At 35.8% G+C, this 22,894-nt stretch overlaps 1 protein-coding gene across 5 annotated transcripts in view; it reads right to left on the bottom strand.

Moving 5' to 3' along the window:
* GLE1 (nucleoporin GLE1-like protein) overlaps positions 1 to 22,894 on the bottom strand; it is a 114,923-nt gene that overhangs the window by 52,437 nt on the left and 39,592 nt on the right. For all 5 annotated transcript variants that reach the window (XM_089789198.1, XM_089789235.1, XM_089789217.1 and 2 more), the window contains exons 8-11: positions 19,235 to 19,350; positions 15,872 to 15,942; positions 13,856 to 13,937; positions 7,080 to 7,166 (exon numbers count right to left, since the gene is read on the bottom strand). In XM_089789198.1, coding sequence (XP_089645324.1) covers positions 7,080 to 7,166; positions 13,856 to 13,937; positions 15,872 to 15,942; positions 19,235 to 19,350 — 356 coding nt within the window. The remainder of the gene's footprint in view (positions 1 to 7,079; positions 7,167 to 13,855; positions 13,938 to 15,871; positions 15,943 to 19,234; positions 19,351 to 22,894) is intronic.

The following is a 22,894-nucleotide window of genomic DNA, read 5'->3' as shown; positions in this document are numbered from 1 at the left end:
GGGATGGAGATAATCTAATCTCCATACTGATTTGAATCGAGATAACCTTGTTGCGATTCTCTCATCTAAAAAACAGAGTACAATAATTGTTTATTATGCATCCAGTAGAATAGCTTTCACCTTTAGGTTACCCTTTGTAACTTATTAGGTTACCCTTTTCGGGTTTCAATCTCCTTTTAGAAAGATTGATCTCTTTGTAATTTATTATCTCTTCTTCATCTAAATATACAATTTGCGTGTTTTCAGAGCAAACCATTGCCTCTTCTTGTCCTTTTCTTCTCCGTGACAGGTTTTCTAAATGCAGGTATTCGAGGGCTTTGTGGATTTGATTTGCATATTTGCTCAAATCCTTCATGGTATCAGAGCCAGATCTGTTATAACTTGTTCGATATCTGGAGAAAAAGAAAGAACAAGGGTTTGACGGATCAAATCTGGTGTTTTTCGGATATTTCCTGAGAAAACTAGGGGGTTACTGATTTTCGAAGCTGCTTGAGGCCAAACAAACCTCACGGATGGATTCAAAACGCGTCAAATTCCCTATTTCCATATAAAGTTTGTCCATTTTGGACAAAGTTGATCTGGAAGGCAAAAAAAATTTGCTCGACAGGGCCATACAACCTTTGCACGCACTCCAAGGCAGAAAATTTTATAAAAATCACAAAAAATTCGTAGTTTTGTGGGTTTTTAACCCACAGCGGTTAACTAACCGCAACGGATCCGCTGCGGTCACCATTGTGGTTACTGCTTAGCGGCGTGCCAGCCCTGCTTTGCTCACCGCCACTCCGCCAGTAGTGGGAGGTTTTTGTTCTAAATTTTATTTTTTTTATTAAAAAAAATATTTTTTATGCATTTCCAGGTGCCCTATTGATTGTTTCTCTGTAACTTGAGCATACGGACGTATTTTTTTGATCCGAAAGAAGCACCAGAAAGCTAGTACTGAGACGGAGACATTGGTGCATGTGTTTTTTGGTTTTGATGCAGTTTGGTTGGCTGTTTTGGCAGTCAAAATCAGATGTTCAATTTTCCACTCCGGAGGGCATATCTTGAGTGTCCCGTCTCCATTTTTCGAAAACATTATATTTTTGGAAAGTTGGTTCCGTCTACTTTTCAAAAATGCTGTAATTTCTTCCAGATTTTGCTCCATGCTCTTTCTATCATTTTTTTGCTTTATTGCACTATGGTGGATATCTTAGGTGTTTCGGGTCCAAGGATCGTTTTAATGGCATGGGATCTCTTCTTTTGGGTTGTACTATCTATTGTATCAGCTCTTTGCCCTTTCTAATCATTGTTGATATCATTTATAAGCATTTTTATGCAAACACACTGAAATAAAGTGCCACTCCTTGCTTTTTGGGATCTTTTTCATTACTATGACTTATTGTAGTCACACTACATTATAAAGTGCCATGGGGGGATAGTTGTTTTCCTTTTAGTGCCCTTTTCCTTTGTTAAGTGAGTGTCCTTTCCACGACATTAGCCACATGATTTGTCGATGACACGAGCCTTTATAGGTGTTTGTACCTCTTCCTCACTCTCGATGTTCTTGGTTCTTTCTGTTTTGCAGGAGATTTTTTGGCCCACTTTCTCAGCTGCCTGTCACCTCACCCTTGTCTGCATTAAGGGGGGTTCTTCTATTGTTTCTAATGCTTCCTTGGTTCGTTGGAGTAAGCTATGCATTCAGTATTTGATCCTATGTACTAGGCGATTGCAGTGGCTAGATACCTATGCATTTCGGTGAGATGGATCATCTACCATATAAACACTCTTCTTTTCGTTCATACTTTGGTTGCAGCCTTCCTTGGTTCGATTGATCACCTCTACAGGTTTTGGTGTTTATGTCATCTGTATTTTCGAGTTCAGTTGTTTGCCTTTGTTTGCCTCCTGATTCGATGCAGATTACAATCTTCTCTACCTAGGCAGGTTCTATTTTAGAGGAGGTTCTACAGATCAGCAGTTTCATTTTGATAGAGTTTGCAGCTTTTTCATGCTTCAGTGGTTTTCTTAATGATCATTCTTTGTTCCTATTTTCTGGAACATTCCTCTAGTAGGAGGCTTCTGCAATCCTTCACTAGATTTTTCAGCTATCTCTTTTTGAACTAGAGTTTTTTCCACTGGGTTTTCTCTATTTCTCTGTTTCATAGAGATTTTGTTGTGATTGGGTACCTCATCAGGCCTTGTTGTCGAGACCCAAGTTTGCTTTCAGCATTGCATTGTAGTTTCCTTGCTCTTTCTGCATTGTTGCTCATCTTAAGAGAGGGGGGGTGTGGGGGGGGTGTTAGAGAAAAAGGTTAATTTCATTTCATTTATTAAATTACCTTTTCTCCCTTCTTAAGATTTCACTTTATGCATTTTTTAGCTTTCACTATTTAATAATTAATTAGTAATTATTAAATAGCTTTCACCTTTAAGTTACCCTTTGTAACTTATTAGGTTACCCTTTTTGAATTTCGATCTCCTTTTATAAGGATTGATCTCTTTGTAATTTATTATCTCTTCTTCATCTGAATATACAATTTGCATGTTTTCAGACTAAACCCTTGCCTCTTCTTGTTTTTTTCTTCTCCGTAACAGGTTTTCTACATGCAAGTATTTGAGTGCTTCGTGGATTTGATTTGCATATTTGCTCAAATCCTTCAATATCTATATATATATATATATATATATATATATATATATATATATATATATATATATATATATATATATATATATATATATTTATTTATAAATGACTTAACTAATGGGGCTCTTATAATCAGAAGAGACTATTATGTTATGAAGTTCCTGGATGTAATTGCTTTACCACCACATGATTGTCGATTAAGAAGCAAACTAATTGTAATTGCTTATACACTAATAGTGATCAAATAGGGACATGACCCTATGTAGCCTTTGGTCACGTAAAGTCATGTCTCTACAGGACATGACTTTGTTGTAGCTTTTGTTGGATTAATTTTATCATAAGATACCTCGATGGTAAATTATCTTTAAGATAAATATCTTATATATATAACATATATTATATATGTAATATAATATACATTATATATATTATGCATTATATATCTTATATATAATATATATTATGCATTATATATTATTATATAATAATATAATAATATATTACATATATGGGTAATATATTAATATTATCTATATGCTTAAAGGTGAGTTATAGTTATTTATTAACTAAATGATTATTAACTATAGGGACATGTCTCTTGAAGAGACACGTCTACTCCTCTCATATTTAGATGAGATCCAAATTTGCATTCGAAAATCATCAATTACATTGGCAATATTACTACATTTGCAGAATCAATCCTACAACATTAACATGGCATACATGGAAATTAAGGAATGAAGATATCTTCAAGGATAGTTGTAAAGTTCTTACTGAGTCTCTACAAAGACTTACTCGTTTTAGCATTGTTTCACAGGTGATTATTCCTTTACAGGAGAAAGATCATCAACTGGCCAAAGTTATCAAAGAGTGCACGTCCATGTTCAGAAGAGAATGCATCCCCTTCGAATTCACTGCCAAAGACAAGGTCAAATTTGATTTTGACTGCACCTTAAAACAGTTCCTGGACCAAATTAAGATGAAGAAGAAGGTATAGGAAATTTCTACCAGCAGCAGACCAGATCCTGATCCTCAGCAGAGCTCTTCAGCAGCTGCCAGCACCAACACTCCTGCCCCATGCATAGCTATGGGTGCCCCACCTCCCCCACCAGTGCTACCGAGGGAAGCTTTGTTCTCTAACCCATACAATATCATCCAGGAATAGGGGCTCAGACTGAACTGGGCAGATGGTCCGCTCCCTTGGACTGCCTGGTTCAAGATTGAAGAACTAATCTGATATAATACTCCAGCTTTTGCAAGCTTTTGTATTTTTGTTGAAATTGGCTCCTTGTATGGGTTAAATGTATACATCTGACTGAGCCACAAATTGTTATGTATTTTGTTGGTATTCAATAAACTTCCTTATATGGTGTTGTAATGTATAGAAAACTTATAATTAATGGAAAATTATCTCTTTACAACTGTGTGTATATCAGATTTCCTTGTTATATATGTACATCCCTCTCCCCTTCATCTTTATATCTTCACTTCCTTGAAATATCTCTATCCAAATAGAAGCGACCATGCTTTAAGACATACTTCTTGCAAATCGCATCTCTTGGAGAATAAACAATCTTTAATAATCAAAACTATGGAGATTAATTAGCATGTTTGTTAAATATTTCTCTTTTACTGTTTATTCTATTATTTCATTACATATTACTAAATTCTATTTCTGAAGGGGGACATCACAGTCCTTCCCTCTCCAAAATTACTTCTCCTCGAGCATTTAAAATTCTTGCTTCTTATAATAATTTGATGGTGGCATTTGGTGACTTAAGTTTTCTCTCATTGTCGAGAGGGATGATCTTAGACAATATTATAATAGTGCCAATTGGAAAAACCAAGATCTCAAATTCAACTCTCTAGCTATTCTATTATACTAGATAAACCAAAGTTGAACCACATGTGGTATACGTACTTGAAAATATGATATGAATGAAAACAAGGAGCATACACAAAACATACACATTGATGCAGGAAGACATGGAGCATACACAATGTATACACATTGATGCATGAAGACATAAAGTATACACAAAGCATACACATATTGTTAGATTCTTTTTAGAATGTTTCCTTGTTTATTCTCTTACCCTACAGGATGGCAAGATCATGCTCTGATACCATTTGTAATATCCCATGGTAATTTAAGTTCAATTATGATTTATATTATTCTCAATTCCTATATCCTAAATTGAATCGACCAGAAAGTACATTGATTTCTGTTGAAGAGATTAGATTTCTTATTTGCAGAGTTTCAATCAGAATTTATTCTTGAAGGGATCTGTATATAAGTAACTGTGAAATACAAATTTAATCTGAGAAGTTGATTGTTCTTCAAGTCTGTAATTTCCGAACTCCAAATGAGAGCGCATTCATCAATTTTCAATGCCTCTTTTTGTTGTTCGGCTGGGTATAAGTATTGCTTCAGAAAGACATGAAACCAAAAGGAATGCCATGAGAGGATATGTCTCATGTTTGCTTATGCCATGACTGTTTGTAGAAACAATCATTAATCTTATACTAATTTGTTTTCTTAATACTTAACCAAATATTATTTATGTCAAGTCACTGATCTGCATTTACTTGGAGAGATCATTTGCTCAATCCTCAAGCAGGCTTATCATTGGCATGTCCGATCGTTACTTGATTATTTTGATGATGAATATTTTTCCATTCTTCTTCCACGTATCTTTGATGACAATTTTATATATATATATATATATATATATATATATATATATATATTATTTTTCTTAAATGCTGATCATTCTTTAAGATTCACCCTACAGGATGGCAAGATCATGCTTTGATACTACTGTAATGTCCCTGGTTAGCTACCTCTGAAGAGTAGGGACAATTATCATAAACGCTTTCTCTTTACAACATTATAACCCTTAATTTTCTTAATAGATATATGTTATCAAAACTTTGGTAGACTTGTATTGTAAAACTTTTTGCAATATTATGTACTTAACACTAATTTTGTCTTATGATAAAGCTATTTTGATATTTGATTGATACTTTCATATTGATAATAGTCACTATAATGTCTTCCTGATATATATATTCTCTGATAAATATTATTTAATTTGAATATCTTAGATCCATGGAAGTCTCAAGAAAATAATAACTTGTTTGTACTTATGTTAGAAACGTTCAGATGATGGCTTTATAGATTACTTCAATTTGATATTAACTTCTCTGATATAAGGATATCTTAATATCAGATTTGTGCCACAATTCCTCTTGTAGCTCTTGTGTATACAAGCTAGGGACTCTTCTCATAGAATGTTACTTTTGCCATGAGTAGTAGTTGCAAGCTGAGCAGGTTCAAATGAGATATGATTAGGATCTGCAATGGTCAGTCCCTTCTATACTTATGCAGACGTCAATCTATATTCTCTAATTTCCACACTGCAGGTATTCCACTTCTACATATGCCGTATATCTCTTCTCTCTGTCCATATGCAAACGGTGGTTATAATTGCAAGAAATTGCTCTTCGTACTGCGGTGGCCATTGTTAGTGGATGTCTAATGAATTGGTAACACTTGTACCTGATGCTTTCCTTATCCAGTCCTATAACCTTCCCATGCTCAGGTGTATGGTACAGATACATATTACAAGACATCTTCCCTCAATTGAAGTTCATGCAGCCCGACTGACTGTAGAGAACTAAAACTACAGATTGGACTTCTTAGATTGCTAACCGGTTTCATTACTATTCTTACTGATGAATCCTTTTAATCAATGTTTATCTGTTACCATTGTTCTCTATAACCATGAGATTCACTTCCTTATTCATTGTTATCTTCCCCTTCTCTCATGTTCGCTGTTATATTTCAAAGGATTCAGAATATATCTCCCTAATTGACTGCCACAAATCTCTGCTCTAAAGTTCAAAAACCTTCCCATCTACGCTCTGTTCCTCGATACCATAATCAAAATACAAGCATGCCTCTTTATTTTATTACATGACTTATATGTCTGAAAACTTATTGTTATTGTCGTTTGAACTGCAGGTCTTTCATCCTTTCTTCAATATCGCTGAATGTTTATAGTTGTCTTCTCCCAACAAACCGGCAATAGTAAGAAGCAGATGTGGAAGGAATGAATAATAATGTCTCTGACAAAACTCTTGCAGTAGTATTCAATATCACTGACTTGATGTCTCCAATAAACTATTGATTTTCCTGTTCAATATCTGACCTCTGTATCCCCTGTATCAGTTCTCTATTTTAATTTTCTATATGAACTGTTCTTTTATAAGTAAATTGTTGCATTTAAAGTGTAGCACTCAAAAAATTTATTACTGCTCCAAAATTCACAGTAACATGCATACTTTTCAGCATATTCTAAATTTAAAATTAACTAAAATGCTGAACCTATAAACCAGTGTTTGACATGTAAATAAGTTTTGCAAATAATGCACTGGACAACATTATAAGTACCTGTGATGCAACGATAACGATCACATGTGCCAAGGCAAAAACAATGGAATTCAAGTCGAGCGTTTGAGTTTCACACTGAGAAACTGCCTGTTTTCCAAATTCAAAATCCAAAAAAACAAAAACATGTTATAGAAATCATATTATAAATCATAAAAAAGATTTATAAACTAAAAAGTGGCAAATCTATTAACTAACCAATTAATAATAATTTCTAATGCCTAGCTACACTCCCTTAATCTTCTCATGTTTTAGCAAAAGTCAAGCACGATAAAATTTTAATCATACCATACATGAAAATGAAGGTATGGCATAACAATAAACAATTTATTCTTGTCATGATTATTGTTCCTAGTCCTTCCTTAAACCAGGCTCAACATGTTGTAATCTTATAAAATAAGAAAATATAGTCCCAACAACATCGAGAAGATAAGTATAGATAAGATAAATTATTAATATCTAACAAGACACCACCAAAAGGATCTAAGGTAGTGATAATTACAACAGAGAAACAGCAGTAAAGAGATCACCAAATGATGCCCGGGGAAAAAGCTAACACCCAATGCCAAAGACAAAAAGAGCAAAGAGAGGGATCATCCAGAGGTCTAGAGAAGTGGTTGACAATGAAGAATAACCAACACAAGTCAATCAACCAATGAAAAGTAACCCAAAACTGAAGGATAACCACTAGGGCAAGAGGGGATCCAAGACCGTCTTTGAGTACCCTTGGGGGTGGAGCGTTGTCATCAATGCGTATGATCAATGCGAAGTCTCACAGATCTGGTATGAACAGGAGTAGACTGGTCCAATGAACACTTGATGCCTCTGGTGGGGGCAACCAGTAAAAAGAATGACGTGATGAGCTGATCAGAACCATGAACTGAGGGAGACTAAAGCTGCAACATGCGATCAAGAAGATGTGTGGCCTCGTAGATGTAAAGCGCAAGAAACTATTGATCGGTGTATCTAAAGAAAGAACCTAAGATTGAGAATCTCTTAAGAGACAATAGAATCTCCCTCAAATCTCATAATAAATAGGGCAGCAGAATAAGAAGTGTGACTCTGTCTCAACCAAACATGTGTCACAAAGCTAGCAAATCCGATCTTCGCGGTCTATCTGGTTGTTGGTTTGGATGTGAAGCCAATGGGAGCCACGTTGAAGGAGCCCAAGGGGATATGTAGAGTATTTGTCCAACACCAGTCAGCATAGGAAGGACGGAAAATCCATGTCAATAAAAGGCCATCCTGGGACGAAGACCCCCTAAGGGATCGATCCATGTCGTGTGGATATAGCGCCTATAGATGTCCATTTTAATGTGTCCATTCAACTCCAACTGGATAGGGAAGAGATGAGCGGTGTCATCCGGTGAATACCAAAATGGATGGAGACGATCAATCTCAATGCCGATAGAACCACGTACAATCAAAGCCTAAGTGTACCAACAACGAGCCCGATGAGTAGGATCGGTCACCACAATCGCCTATGAGGATTGATACATAAATCAAGACCGTAGTTACACCTTCCTAGGGGACAATGGGACTGGGGAACTGGGGGACAAGTTTCCAGGACAGGGGGACAAAGGGGCCTTAATTTGGGGACGGCAAGGGCATGATGGCAGGGGACCAAGGGGGTTGTATATACTATAAATATGGTACTAAAAATGCTAGTTATGAAATAATGTATTGCAATATAAGATATAAAGATGTAAAAGAGTAAATACTTGAAAATTGTATTGAATTGGAACATCGAACATTGAACATAAATAGTCAAATCAGCAAATAGTTAACATCAGGACGTCCCCCCATCCTTGGCGGAGGTGGTGGGATCTGGTGGCACCGTTGCGGATGAGGGAACAGAATTGCCAAGTCCCTAGTCTGTCCCCGTCCTCGTGTGTGTGGCAAAAAGGGGGGGGACGCATCCCCGTGTAGAGTCAGCAAAACCTCAAAGTTGGTGAAGAAACCAAATCAGATCGAAGTTGGTCCCAAGCATGAAGGAGTGAGCACCAAACTCGTCCAAAGTGATACTGGCGAGGGTAGTCTAATGGCACCTAATGGTGCGTTGAAGGAAGGCCTAAACACATTCAACAAACACCTAGTTGGAAGCATTTAGGAAGGGGCCCCATGCTGCAAAATCATAAAGGATAATCGATCTGATTAGAGAATCCATGAGGGTCATCTTGAACAAGGTGTCCTAAAAAAGGTGTTGAAAGAACTGTCACTCAAGCAAAGCGACGTAGCCCAAATTGTTGTTCACCCAGTGTTGCATGGTCGGTCTCATAATGAAATGAGGTCCACAGAATCTAACACCCATATATGTGTTAGGTAGATGAAATCTCAATCTCCTTGCCTTGGAAGAAGAAGTGCAGATGAGAGGTCTTCAAACAGTTGAAGACCATAACCTAGGTCTTAGCCAGGTTAACCGTAAGTTGTCTCAAGTCACAAAAGGAGGCAAGGCCAGCCAAAAGGCGCTGGAGGCCTTCAGGAAAGGAGGCCAAAAGGACTACATCATCAGCAAAAAAGAGGATGGAAATCAAGACCTAATACAGATAACACTTGTCATTGGGGAGCAAGAAGTCCTTGAGGAATGCCTTGAGCTCATCAATGTAGATGCCAAATAAAGTGGGGGAAAGCAGGCAGCCCTGCTTCACCCCGATAGTGCTCTGAATAGGTTAGGAGAATCCCTAGGGTCTTGAACTAGCCAACAACACAATCATATAGTCTCATAATAGTAGTCACGAGAATCTCAGGAATCCCAATATCCCAGAGTCTTTGAAATAAGGATACACGAGGAACAGAGTCGAAGGCTTTGTGAAAGTTCATATAGGAACAGTGCACCTTCGTCGCACGGTGTCTAGCCTCCTCAATGATAGTCTGAATGTCTGTCATGGAACCAACCTGGCCTCTAGCCTGACAATGGCATCTATCAAGTTCCGTGAGGAGAATAGTATGTAGATCAATAGCATAGAGTTTGGCAAAGGTGTGGCTGACCATGATGGTCCTCTAGTTGTCGAAGTTCAAGGTTAGCCAACTTTGGGGATCGGATGGATGATAAGCCATGACCAAGAGGAGGGAAGACTAGTGCAAACAACTCTATTAAAGAGCACCGTAAAGAAAGAACCCAAGATCGAAATATGCATCTTGAAGAGTTCTGCTTGGAACCCTTCCTCGTCAGCTACTTTGCTACTGTGCATGGATCTAACAACCTCACAGATGTTGGTGAAGGTAAAGAGATGACAACGAAAAGTGGGGATAAGGTGGATGGGGGGTTGGTTGGGAATGTCATAGAGGGTGGAGGTGTAAGGCAAGCACACAAAGATCCAAGGTGGATGGGGCGAGAGGGTGGCGAGGAAAACAGGTGCACGAAAAGAGCTAGGGGGACAACCAGAGGGAGGGGTATAGGGACTTGCACTATGAGAGCTAGAAAAGAAAGCCTCATCTGGGGAAATGAAGGGGCCTGGGAGGAGAAAGAGGTGTGGACCATGCAGTGGAAGGATTTATAGTTGTCGTCGGACCACTGGTTCGAAAGGAAGGAACATGAACAGTGGGGGGTGCGGCAAACTATCAAATGGCAATGTCAAGGTGGTCGAACATGGCAGAGGCACAAGAGGTGTCAATGAAGAGTGACTGATGAAAAGACTTTGAGGTGGGAGGTGAAAAGGTTCGAGACACGCATACGATATTTCTTTCCCGTGGGTATCCTTCATGAAAAAGTTGTTGGATGGCAGGATGTATGATTAGGCTACTGTATTAGTGGAGTGGATGTCTAAGTTTATGACTCTCTAGCACAAGACTTTCTATATGCCACATTACACCATAGGATTGTTGTTGGATGCCATGGTGGAACACATACTAAATGACATTTTGTTGAAGGAGATCTGAATAGGGCAGTTGACACCTAGTAAGCCTCCTAGTATAAGATGGCGGCACTTACACACACCTGGGGGGGCAAAAGGCAGTAGCAGGATAGAAACGAACTAGATAGGAGCTTTGTCCAAGCTTGGAACATGGGGACACTAATAGCGGTCTCTAGATACTTCTGATGGTGAGAGTGTTACAGCTAGCAGTCAAGATGACGAGGAGAACAAGGTGGAGTTAGTGTCTGAGCCTCAATCATTATTTGCACGACCGATGTTGTCTTGCACAGCACACTTGACACCTGTTGCCAACACTCTCCTCGTTCCAGCATTTGGCCAAGTTAGGGCTGCTGTCGTTATGACTCCACCAATAATAACTCAACCTGTAGTGAACACAGAGAGACCCTAGGAGATACTCCCTACCATGGAGAAAGCTCCCGTAGTAGCACCTGAAATAGCTTCAAGATGAGTTACAGAGTCACACCAGTCGCCATCTAGAGCGATGACTGAAGTGGTTGAGGTAATTGAAGACTCAAGAGATAGGCTTGATGTAGTGGGGTTAGATGTTGTGGTAACAGTTTAACAGTCGATGCAGCATTACTGGTTGACCCGATGGGTATGGCAGAGAAAATCGGAGAGCCTTCCCCACCGAGAAAGGGACGCATTCCCCCGCAGTGGGGTGTGCTAGTGATTATTTGCTACTACAGTTTTAGACTACGCCACTGACTCGAGGCACCTCTATCCAATCTCCCATGCAAGAGGACCTCCATTCCGAAAAGATGGTGTTGGATAGTGCAGCACTAGGCATTTTGATACTTGAGTTGGAGGGCATCGGAGGTGGCGAGCAGATGACCCTTATGGTGGTAGTTGATGTTGCTGAGGAGGGATGCCTTCAAGGTAAAGCATTGGTTGAGGTTGGGGTACAAATGGCAGCAAAAGTGCCAAGACATCATACATTTGATGAAGATCTTGAGACATATATTGACACTCTTATTACTGCGATGGATAGATGCAAGCACATTGTGCAACGTGTGTTTGTAGCGCAACATGAGAAGGCTAAGGAGAGAAATAGGGTAGTTGCAAGGAGATCTCAGGAGGAGATGGCTAGCCACTCAGCAGGCGGCTTGGGCTAAGGAGTGCACAACACTCATGCCACAATTAGAGGCAGCCACACAAAGTAAGAGTTTTGTGGAGACGTAGCTGGCAATCACGACACAGGAGAAGTGTCTACTAGAGACTCAATTGGCAGATGTTACACACAAGAAGTGTTTGGCAGAGACATAGTTGGCAACAATTACACAAGAAAAGTGTATAGTAGGGACCCAGTTAGCCAAAGCCAAGGAAGCATGCGACAAAAAGGATGTTGAACTACAAAACGTTGCCCTCATGTTAAACGAGGTAGTTGAGGCAAACTCCGAGATCCGAGCAGATTTGGACATCTAGACCCAACAAGTGTACCAACTTCGGAAGTTGTTGCCATCTTCCACATCCCAATCAGCTACAGGGACACTTCCTATGCCTTTTTCTTCCTCTTCTTAGTTCATTTTCTGTAATTGTATCATTCCCATTTTGTGCTTTCATCCCAGACATTTTTTGATGTTGTCGTCCACAAATGACTTTCTTTGTTGGGGGGATGATGTTGTTTGGAAACTCAGTGGTTAGGCAGTCTTGCATAACCAAGGCCGCTACATAGGTGCGATAGTTCGCCTCGCACCCCCTCGAACACTATATGTATATACCTTCTTCATAAGAAAAAGCATGTTGTGTGTTGTGAATGTAACCTTGTGTTTGATAATTGATGAATATATGAATTGCTTTTGAGTTCTCTACACTTCTTGTATTGAATACCTTGTCCTATATTTATGCATTAGTTCCTATTACCCCCACGAGGAAAAACAACATAGTATTTTAGTAAAAATCCTTTTTACTATCTTAATGTATTGTTCACCTTGACAAATGTATCTTTCCAACATGCGGTGGTTTATCTTTACCTTTTTAGTTTTTATCTCTTTTACCTTCACCTATCTTTTAATATAAGAGTGCTTTTATAGCTTAAGTACTCTTCTAATTCAGTTTTGATTAGATTTCCTATGATAGTGCCCCTAATTTTGGTACCATATACAAGAACCTATGTAAAACAAGCAAGTTAAATAAGTAACCTTAGTTTAGATGCCATGAAATTAAATCTTTATAGAATAATTATTTATTTTTAAACAAAATGAAATGAATATTTTGAAAGAAATTTTAGTTTTTAAAGTATAATCACATTATAGTCGAATATTTAATTTATTGTTTGGAATCAAGTTATGTAAATTTTTGTGATATTTTTTATATTGTGCATTTATATTAAGTAAATTATATATTAAATTATTTAAGAATGTTTTAGTACGAGTCAATTTCAAGAATCCATCATGCATACTAATCAACAGCATTGCTTACACTCGACTCAACAACATGAAGATATCATTTTACTATTCTTTAGGTCTTGAAAACAATGGACACCAATTAATATATTGTACATGACCAATGTATCAAACTAATAAGTCACATGTCTCATAAGATTTAAGTTAATTTTGCTCTTACGTTGGATTGAAGTTACTCAAAAATTTCTTCATAACTTATAATATATTAACCGAGTATATCTTCCTATCGACGTAAACATTGCACCTTGTTGGGGTGCAATTGCTAGTTTAATTTTGTTACGCTGCATCATTAAAATTTGTACAAATATTAATTATTTCTCTATGGTTCTTTATACTCGATCATGAGCATTATTTTTGTTAAGTAAATAAAAAGCCTAACATAAATTTACTAAACGAATATTGCAAGAAGAGAACAAACAAACATATTAACAAATCTACGTGTCACAATAATAATCATATGAAGAGAACAATAGTGTAGAAAATTTTGCAAGTTGAATGATACCTTTGTGGCAAAGCTTGTAAGTAGAACAAAGTTAGGAAAACGATGGTTGTTCACTATTTGAAGCAGCTCGAATGCTTTAGCCCTTCATAAAAATACAAATATCAAATATTGTCAAAACAACATATTTATTTCATATGAAAGAGATCATAAAATAAAATTTGAATGAACTTTTTAAGTTTTTCTACATTCTTGATGATAACAATAAAAACCTAGACTAATGTTTACTTTTTCTTATAATATTGATGGGCTCGACTGACAAACTTGAGAATAGGAAAGAAAGACAAATGTTTGGTTACTTTCAAACTAATAATGCCAAAACTATTACTGTTTGTAACTTTGTTGACTTCAAGAAAGCTTTTGACATGGTACCAAGGAACAAATTGTGGAGTATAATGAAACATTTGAAAATTTTGGAACATTATTATTATGTTGTTCATAGGTTATATAACCAAAATTGGGCCAAAATTAGAACCAAACCAGGTTTATCAGAATAATTGGAAGGGATTTTTTTTTTTTTTTACAGGTAAAAGGCCTGAGCACAATGAGTGTTACAATGCTTTAGTGAATAATTATTAGATTCATTAGATCATTCCTTTTTATGGCCATCTGTTAATTATTCTCTTTTTGAAAGAAATTGCTGGTTTGTTTGTCTTTGATCGTACTGTTCTTTTGCCCCAACCTACAAGACTCCATGCCTTGACTAAGATCATTGTTAGTACTAATATATTTGATGATATTCAGTATAGATATTTTATCAAAATTTAAAAAACCTTAGCAATGCTTGATAATTTTAATAATGAAGAAACCTCTAACAAATTTGATATGAATTTATTTATTTTAGTTTGTTACAAACATTGATGCTCTTACGGATATCATTAAACTAAATAAATGTAAAGTCACCATTGATTAAATCTTTTGAAGGATCGTCATCTTATAAATTTATAAGTATTAATTTACCTCTTTTGAATTTAAAACTTAATTAGGAATAAGGAGTTATTTCTCAAGAACAAGTCTTCACTGTCTGCTCCTTTATAGGCTAGTGAATCTGCTTCCTTATTTCCTTCTCGATATATATGCTTGATTATTATTTCTTCACATTTGTCCATTATTTGTAATGCATATTCAAGTTTGGAATTTAATATCCAATTGGGTGTGCTTCTGTTCCTAAAGGGCATTTAGTATTATTTGAGAGTCTCCTTCGATTAGTAACTTTTTAATCCCTATTTTTAGACTAAGACTTAGTCCTTCAATCAAAGCCTCCAATTCTGCTAGATTATTCAATAAGATGCCTAAAAATTTAGACTGTTTAGTAATCCATGTGTTGTTATCAGAGCGGATAATACATCCTAGATCCGTCGGTCCTAGATTTCCTCTTGATGCCCCATCGAAACTGAGTTTTGCCCAGCCCACTGGAGGAGGCTCCCACTTGCAATCAATTCTAGCCTGTTTATCAGATGTTGAGTAGGTCATAGGAGGATTAGTTAGCTTGAACCAATTTTTACGCATTTCAGCATCCCAATCAGAGAAAGATCCTTCTTATTTTTTAGTATTTCTGAAATTATTATTTTCTACTTCTATAATACTTGCTTCAACTTCACTAAGGAACGATGTTAGATCCATACTTCCATTTGTGAAAATTCTTCAGTTTCTTTATTTCCATATTTTCTAAAGCAGTATGGAAGGAGATATTTTACAAATGTTATTATAGACTTTAGAATTAATCCACTAAAATCACTAACTTCATAATTAGGAGTGATTAATCCTCCAAATTTCCCAAGATACGTTCTTTAGTTTGTTATTACTATTAAAGTAGGTTCCCTTATTTACCCGTTTCCATTATACTACATTTCATATGACTGGTTGATGAAATTATGAGCTCAAACCCTCCTCGAAGATCAAGACTTTCTAAACTCTAGAACCTTGTGCCAAATATTGGCATCATAGACAACTCAAAAAATTATTTCTATATGAAAATATGAATGAGGAAAATCACCAAAATATTAGAATTTTATCTACCTAACTTGTTCTTGAGTTCCAGTTATTTGCCTAAGTCTTATACCAATCTGCCTTTCACAGGTCTTCAATTCCTACACCAAAGAAAAAGTAACATTAGGATAAGACGCAAGCCATATAACATAAAGTTTACCCTATTTTTAATGTTAGATGTCCTGAAATATAAAAGGGATTTTTATTTCAACCTTATTTCAACAAACAAAGGCTATTACAAACAACCAAATAACATATTCAACCATATACCTCGTGAAGTGCTAAATTTCAAAAAGGGTGGCAACACAAATAAAGCATAGACAAGAACTATAAGTTGCAAAGTTTCTGTGTACTTCGAGTCTAATCTTAAAAATTTATAACTTATTTCCATTCAAGCGTACAAAAAAATCCCACACATTGCACAAAAGGCAACAAATGAAAAGAGATTGAAGCCTTGTTCACAACTAAGAACTTATTGAACCAATTTAATCAAGATTCCCAAATAGATAAAAACTTGGCACAATAGAACAAGAGAAGTTGTATAAATTAGGCAATTCATTTCCCAATACTTAAGAACTACTAAGCATAGAAGCAGAAATCTTCAAAAAAGAATGATCAACATTTATTAAAACAAAGTATGATTGTTGAACTTTGCAGTCTACACTTTTTGATGAATTTACTCATGATAACATTTAAATCGGTCTTATAAAAATGCAAGTTATTCATACTATTACAATTTTTTCCAATAAATCGCAACCTTAGCAGATTAATACCCTTTCCTGTAGAATTTCCTCTCATTTTTGTCTAATTTTTTCATGTTTTCACTTCTGTCTTTTTAATATTTCAGAGCACATTTTCCAGAAAAAAAAACCTTGCAACTTCAAACTGCCTTTACAAGGGTTTTGGGTTAGTGTTAGGACATTGTAAACCATCAAAAAATATCCCTAACCCTGAACCTAAAACAAATCTGCGGTATATGATCAGTGGCAAGATTTAATTTTTTGCAAGATATGTTGAGATTTAATCTTAAAAATCCATCCAACCCTCCCATCTTGCCCACACTGCATTTACACTCCCTTGCAAAACAACAAATAATTTCACACAGCAGCTGCCGAATGGCAAAACAACTTCCCACAGCTGCCGCAGGATGTTGTTTTGCTGTCAAGTAGCTGCCGTCAGTCATCAGTTGCTTCCCACAGCTTTTACAAGTGGTGATCTTGTTGTCCCACACCTGCTATATGTTGTTTGCTGCTTGTGGCAGTTTCTACTAGAAATTGTGTTGTCATTCTGTAACTATAGTCCACTAATGTTGTCATCTTTAATTTTTAGTATTTGTGTAACACTATAAATGTTGATGTACTCGTAAAAGTCTTTTCTTAAGCCCCTCTATGGTGCACTAAACAAAGCATTCCACAAGATTACACTCTTTGTATCAAAATCCAATGGAGCTTCATCATTAAGGATTGCAGTCCCCTAAGTGGATTGTACTTCATAACATCTAACCTCATTGACTCCATCCACTTTGTGCTATTTTGCAGTTTTCACTTTTATGTTGACATTTATATTTTTAAGTTTGCAATTGACTTTGAGGCTCAAACAGACATCAAATTATGTGGAATAATGCACTAACCACATAGCACTGTGATCAATAACCTAAAAAATGATAAGAAAAACTCATATTGGTTAGCATTCTCTATTACATATACTCTTTCATCCTGTGCATTTAAGATGGCTTAAAGTATTAACAAAAATCAAATATTACTCTTGTAAAAAAAATTGGTTCCTGATTTGACCCCAATAAATTGAAAAGAACCTTAATGTTTTACTTCGCTGAGTTATTACTGAGAAAGGTATTTGTATGTGTATGCTACTAATTATGATTTTTAAGAGAAATAATAAATGCAAATGATATGGTAACGGTAGTGATGTTCAATTCTACAAACATGGAAAGTATGTAATATTGTTCCATGAAATTAAGTGCCCAACCATTAAAAAGAGGTTTACCACAACAGGAAAAAAAAGCACCATGGGCATTTCCAATTTTAGCTTATATGGGACAACTGTTATCATAGCTTCTTAGGTCTGTAATCTTATTTAGGTTGTAAAAATTGCAATGACAGCAAAACGTTCACAATTAATTATATCACAAATGCCAAGATTACTGTTGCTCTTCACATGATGCAGCTTTTCAAAATTTTCAATTGAAATTAATATTTGTTATTTATATAAAGTAAACCTTGTTTATGTTATGGTGGGGCGGTCCACACAAATGAAGGGCATTTTCAATTAGTAATGCAGTTCTACTGCTACCCAGCATGACAAAATGCCATGATGGTCACGTATGACAATCTATTTACAAAGTTTATGAAATAGTATTGATACGTATAGACATAAATGTCATGTTAGACAGGACGAACTTATCAATGGCTACAAATAAGTTCCAAACAAACGATTTTTTATCAGCCACAACAAATATTAAAGAATTTAAGATATTTCCAATGTTTTTTAAACAGATTTGAATAGTAGGTCTTGCGAGTAGTTAGATATGAGTTTGTTAAGTATATCTCCATGATATTGCCCAAAATGGTCCTGTTAATTTGTTATAAATAGGTTGAGTTCACAAAGATGAAAAGCTTAAACCTTCAATGGTATCAGATCTCTGCTGAAAGAATTGTTCAAACATGACATAAAGTAATATTCAATCAAACTCGTTATGTAGGACTTGCAAAAGACTTGAAAGTTATAACCCTATTGAGTTCAATAACCATGGTTATAATTTTCTGCTGTTGAGTGAAAATAATTCTAGACTTGGAAGAGGTAAAACAAAAGATAAAAGAATTTTCTGCTGTGAAAACATGAGATAAAGGAATATTCAATCAAACTAGTTTTGTAGGACATGCAAAAGACTTCAAAGTTATAACACAATTGAGTTCAATAACTGTGGTAACAGGTTAAAATTTTCTGCTATTGAGTGAAAATAATTCTAGACATGGAAGAGGTCAAACGAAGTAAATGAGATAAAGGAATATCTAAAAAACTTGTTTTTAAAAGGCCTACAAAAGACTATAAGTTGCAAACAAATGAGTTCCACAATAATGCTTGTAGTCTTCCAACAGAATGAGATATTTCTACTTAAAACTATTATGAAATATTTCTCTCCTGGCACCTATTTTTCCTATCATCTTCCACCAATGACTTGCTACTTGTCTTGGTAAAAGTATTGTTGCAGGTTTGTTTCGGGTGACGACTCCACTTTCCTTTCTAAGGAGAATTTCATACAAAAGAAAAGCACTTTAAAACTGTGAAAAAATAGTTTCATTCATAGAGGAATCCTTTTATTGCCTGCTATAGAAATTTGCTTGAGATTTATTAAGTTTTAGCACGGAATTATACCTTACTTAAATGTGGATCGGATCTTAGGTGCTGACACTGCTCCTGTACAGCATTTAGTTTTCCAATTCTCTCCATCTCCTGCTTTGCAGCACTTTCAGCAACTTTGACTTTCACACCTGCCATATAAAATCAGAAAGATCAAACCAAATAAGGTATCTCAGACAAATTATTAGAAGAATGCTGTATCCTGATGTAGTGAAATTATGACCCCTGAAATACATGCAATCATTAAAGAAAAAGTGAAGGTTGAAGGTACTTGTAATCGGGCTATTAAGCCCCCGATTGCAAGTCGTCTTAATAAATATTCGTTTTAAATGCTTGCAATCAGGATTTTAAAGCCCAATTACAACTTCTCGTTACTTTTTTTTTAATGCATATAATTAGCAAAAGCACTTGAAAAACTCAATTTAAAGGCATTTGTTGAGAAAGTATGTTTTTATAAGGCATAGTGCTTAAAGTCGGGCTTTTGAAGCCCAGCTACAAGTGTTTTTGCTTTTAGACGTCAATGCTTGCAATGGTGCTTTCAAACCACGATGATGAACGAGTTTGTTTTCAAATCAATACGTAAGATGCCTAAACCTTGTAGTGGGGCTTTTAAAGCCGGACTTTAAGAACAAAACAACAAAACATTGTAACGCCTTTTAAAATATGCAGCCATTACAATTCATTTTTTGAAATTTGAATGGAAAGCCAGACCTTGCTCTTTAGTTGGAATTCCAAGAAAAAAATATTTCTGATCCAGCACATGACATCAGGTTTCGAAGGCTTGATTTCTTTATTGTTTCATTTTCAAGCGCCTAGCACATGCAACATTGAAAATGAACCTCGATCAAACTTGGCATCCATCATTTTTAAAGATATGAAGGTATTTTTAATATCATTTTACATGTAATTGGGCTTCTAATGCTTGACTACATCGATATTCAAATTAGAGTTCCTCAACGCTTTCTGAAGCAAAAATAAAGCTCGAATTAGGGCAAGATCACATTGTTTCTTTCCATCCATTGCTTAAAACAAAGTGTGTTTTTCCTCATGGTCGCCATTTTTGGCAAGGAAGACAAGTCGACTTGCGAGAACAATCATGAAACCCACCTTTGGTTGTTGAATCAATCTTTGGCTTCCTAGGATTAAGGATTTTGGCTTGCAAACTTTGCCATTTGTCAAAGGACTCTTCAAGACTGAAAATGCATTGACTGAGGAAGGGATTTGATCATTTTTCACTTGCCTATATAGCCATAATTTGAAGATATTTCCCTAGATTCAAATCAGCAATTTTGGGGATTTTCTTCAAGTTTGTGCAAGGCATCTAAGTTCAAGACAACATTTTCAAAGCATTTTTTAGAGGTATGGCATTATTTATTTGCATTTGATCTTCATTTTTCAAGAACATTTTATTAAGCTTTTCCCTCTTTGCTTAAAATGCCTAGGATTTGTGTTTTTATGTTTATGTATGTTTTTGTATATCTTTTTCAGAGTTGCATATGTTTTGGCTTTAAAAGATTGAATGTATTTTTTTCATAACAATGCAAGTTCTTGTTAATGTCATTGATGTCAAAACCATAAGTCCCAAACTATATCTACAGAAAACATATTCAAATATGACACATGTAATAACACTTTGATATGGTGGATGTTGAGGTTTGTAGCTGCAATAGATATCTTCATCTCTGATTTTATAAAAATATATTTGTTATGACCATTATGGTCATCTTCAGCTGAAAGAGATATTTGTGATTATATAATGCAAAAAGGCGTGTCATATGTCATGTGAAGAGGCATGCATACGGAAATATTAAGTGTGGAATATGTGGAAATATGAAGGGTTTTATTTTTGGAACTCAGAGAGACCCTCGTGTCAATTCGAATGAGATGTACATGAACGTATATGCCCACTTAAAATATGATGTATACACTAGATACTTTTGTTGAGAATGTCATGCCTCTGTGTGTGTGTGTGCGCGCGTGTGTGTGCGTGCGTGCATGCGTGCGTGTGTGCATGCATACAAGTATAAATAGATATAGGATGATATTTTTATATTAACACAGAAGTGTCGTGAGTCATATTGAAGGCTGCACTATATATATCTCTGCTCTACTTTTGCAAAAACTGGTTTCACATCTACCAGCAATTGCTTAGAGGCCGATCCGAGCATCAAGGGATCAATATACTGCTAAGTCATGCAATTTCTCAATTTATCTTTATTCTTGCAAATTGATGTATGAGGCTAGTAAATCTAGCCTGGGAGTTAAAAGAACGCAATAATATCATAGTTAGAGCCTAGCTCTGAATGAACTCTTTATTTCACTTAAGTTTAATTTTACAAATATAATCAAGAGTCAAGTAATATGTTGCAAATTGTAATAATTCATCCTTTTAAGAGTCTTGTGTTAATTTGGAATGAGATTCAATCAATGCAAAGCTTATACAAGGGAATCTGATATATATACCTTCTAAGATAAAAGATAGCACTCTCATGTAGAGTCAGGAAATAAATTACAAAGCATCACAAATCTTTTGTTAAGCCTTAAGCCCTTAGACAGTCACCCCAAGAATTCATCAAAGAAGACCAGAATGGTCGAGATGAAGGGTGTGTACTGATAATTATTGAACCATGGGTTATACCTGCAAGATAAGAGAAGAAATCAGAAACAAACATTGACTATGTCAGCTCAGGGTAAACAAATGGTACAATTCTTGATGTCTAGCCGAGTGGTGGGTTGACACTCTTAACACCAGGTTGCTTAGTGACAGGACAGGTCGTCCCATGTCTATTCTTAGGTAGGGAGGGTCTTTCTTAGTTGAGATTGTGTGGAGATATTTAGCAGTCCACGGTTGGAAGGTTAAGCCCCTGCTCTCCACCAGATGTCAAAACTAGCACAAGACAGAGATATGGTTTGCATTCAAATATCTTCTAGTAATGGGTATCTTACTTTTATAAATTTGCAATTTTAAGTTGAAGATATGTTTGATGGTTAACATCGTATAATCAGTTTTTTTCTTTTTCATTATTTCATTATAGCAGTTGGTTCTCCTCAATCTAAATATGTAAAGTAGTTGTAAAACTGTTTTGATGTGATTATGAAAAGTAACATATCTTTATTAGTAGAAAATGATCTCTCTTTCCATTAAGTCATGGTTAGTTATGATGGCAGCTATATATGTTGCATATGTTGGTTAAATGTTATTTCATTTGTTGGTTAAGGCAATTCAGTTAATCAATTATAAAAATTAATCTCTTGCATATGAACACGTAAATAGCTATTATAATTACACTATCCCCATTTTTCCCAGCATTGGAGTTTCAAGGATTAGCCTATTATTGTGATCCTCGTAGGCTAATTATTGTGAATAGAGTGTCTTTTGTGGTAGTGGCTTGGCTTGGGAGGGTCTTATCTTCTCCACATTTCAATAAGCTACAAGTTGGTCTTCATTTGGCTCAGATCAAACTTTGTTTGGGCTTAGTTTTGTGTACTTACTATTTGTGGTAAGCTGATGTTGATTGAGATGGACCCTTTCTATTTTTGGAAAGTGCATTTGGTCACATGGAGAAATAATAGGTATGACTCCTATTTTAGATGGCATATTTAAATGATGAGTATTTTGGGAGTTGTTATATTTTTAGTGGCCAAATTATTATTAATTATTAAATGGCTTATTAT

This window comes from Cupressus sempervirens, chromosome 1 (genome assembly GCF_028749045.1).
Source record: "Cupressus sempervirens isolate cs-2001-9-10 chromosome 1, ASM2874904v1, whole genome shotgun sequence".
Taxonomy (NCBI): domain Eukaryota; kingdom Viridiplantae; phylum Streptophyta; class Pinopsida; order Cupressales; family Cupressaceae; genus Cupressus; species Cupressus sempervirens.
This window is presented reverse-complemented; position numbering and strand designations above follow the sequence as displayed.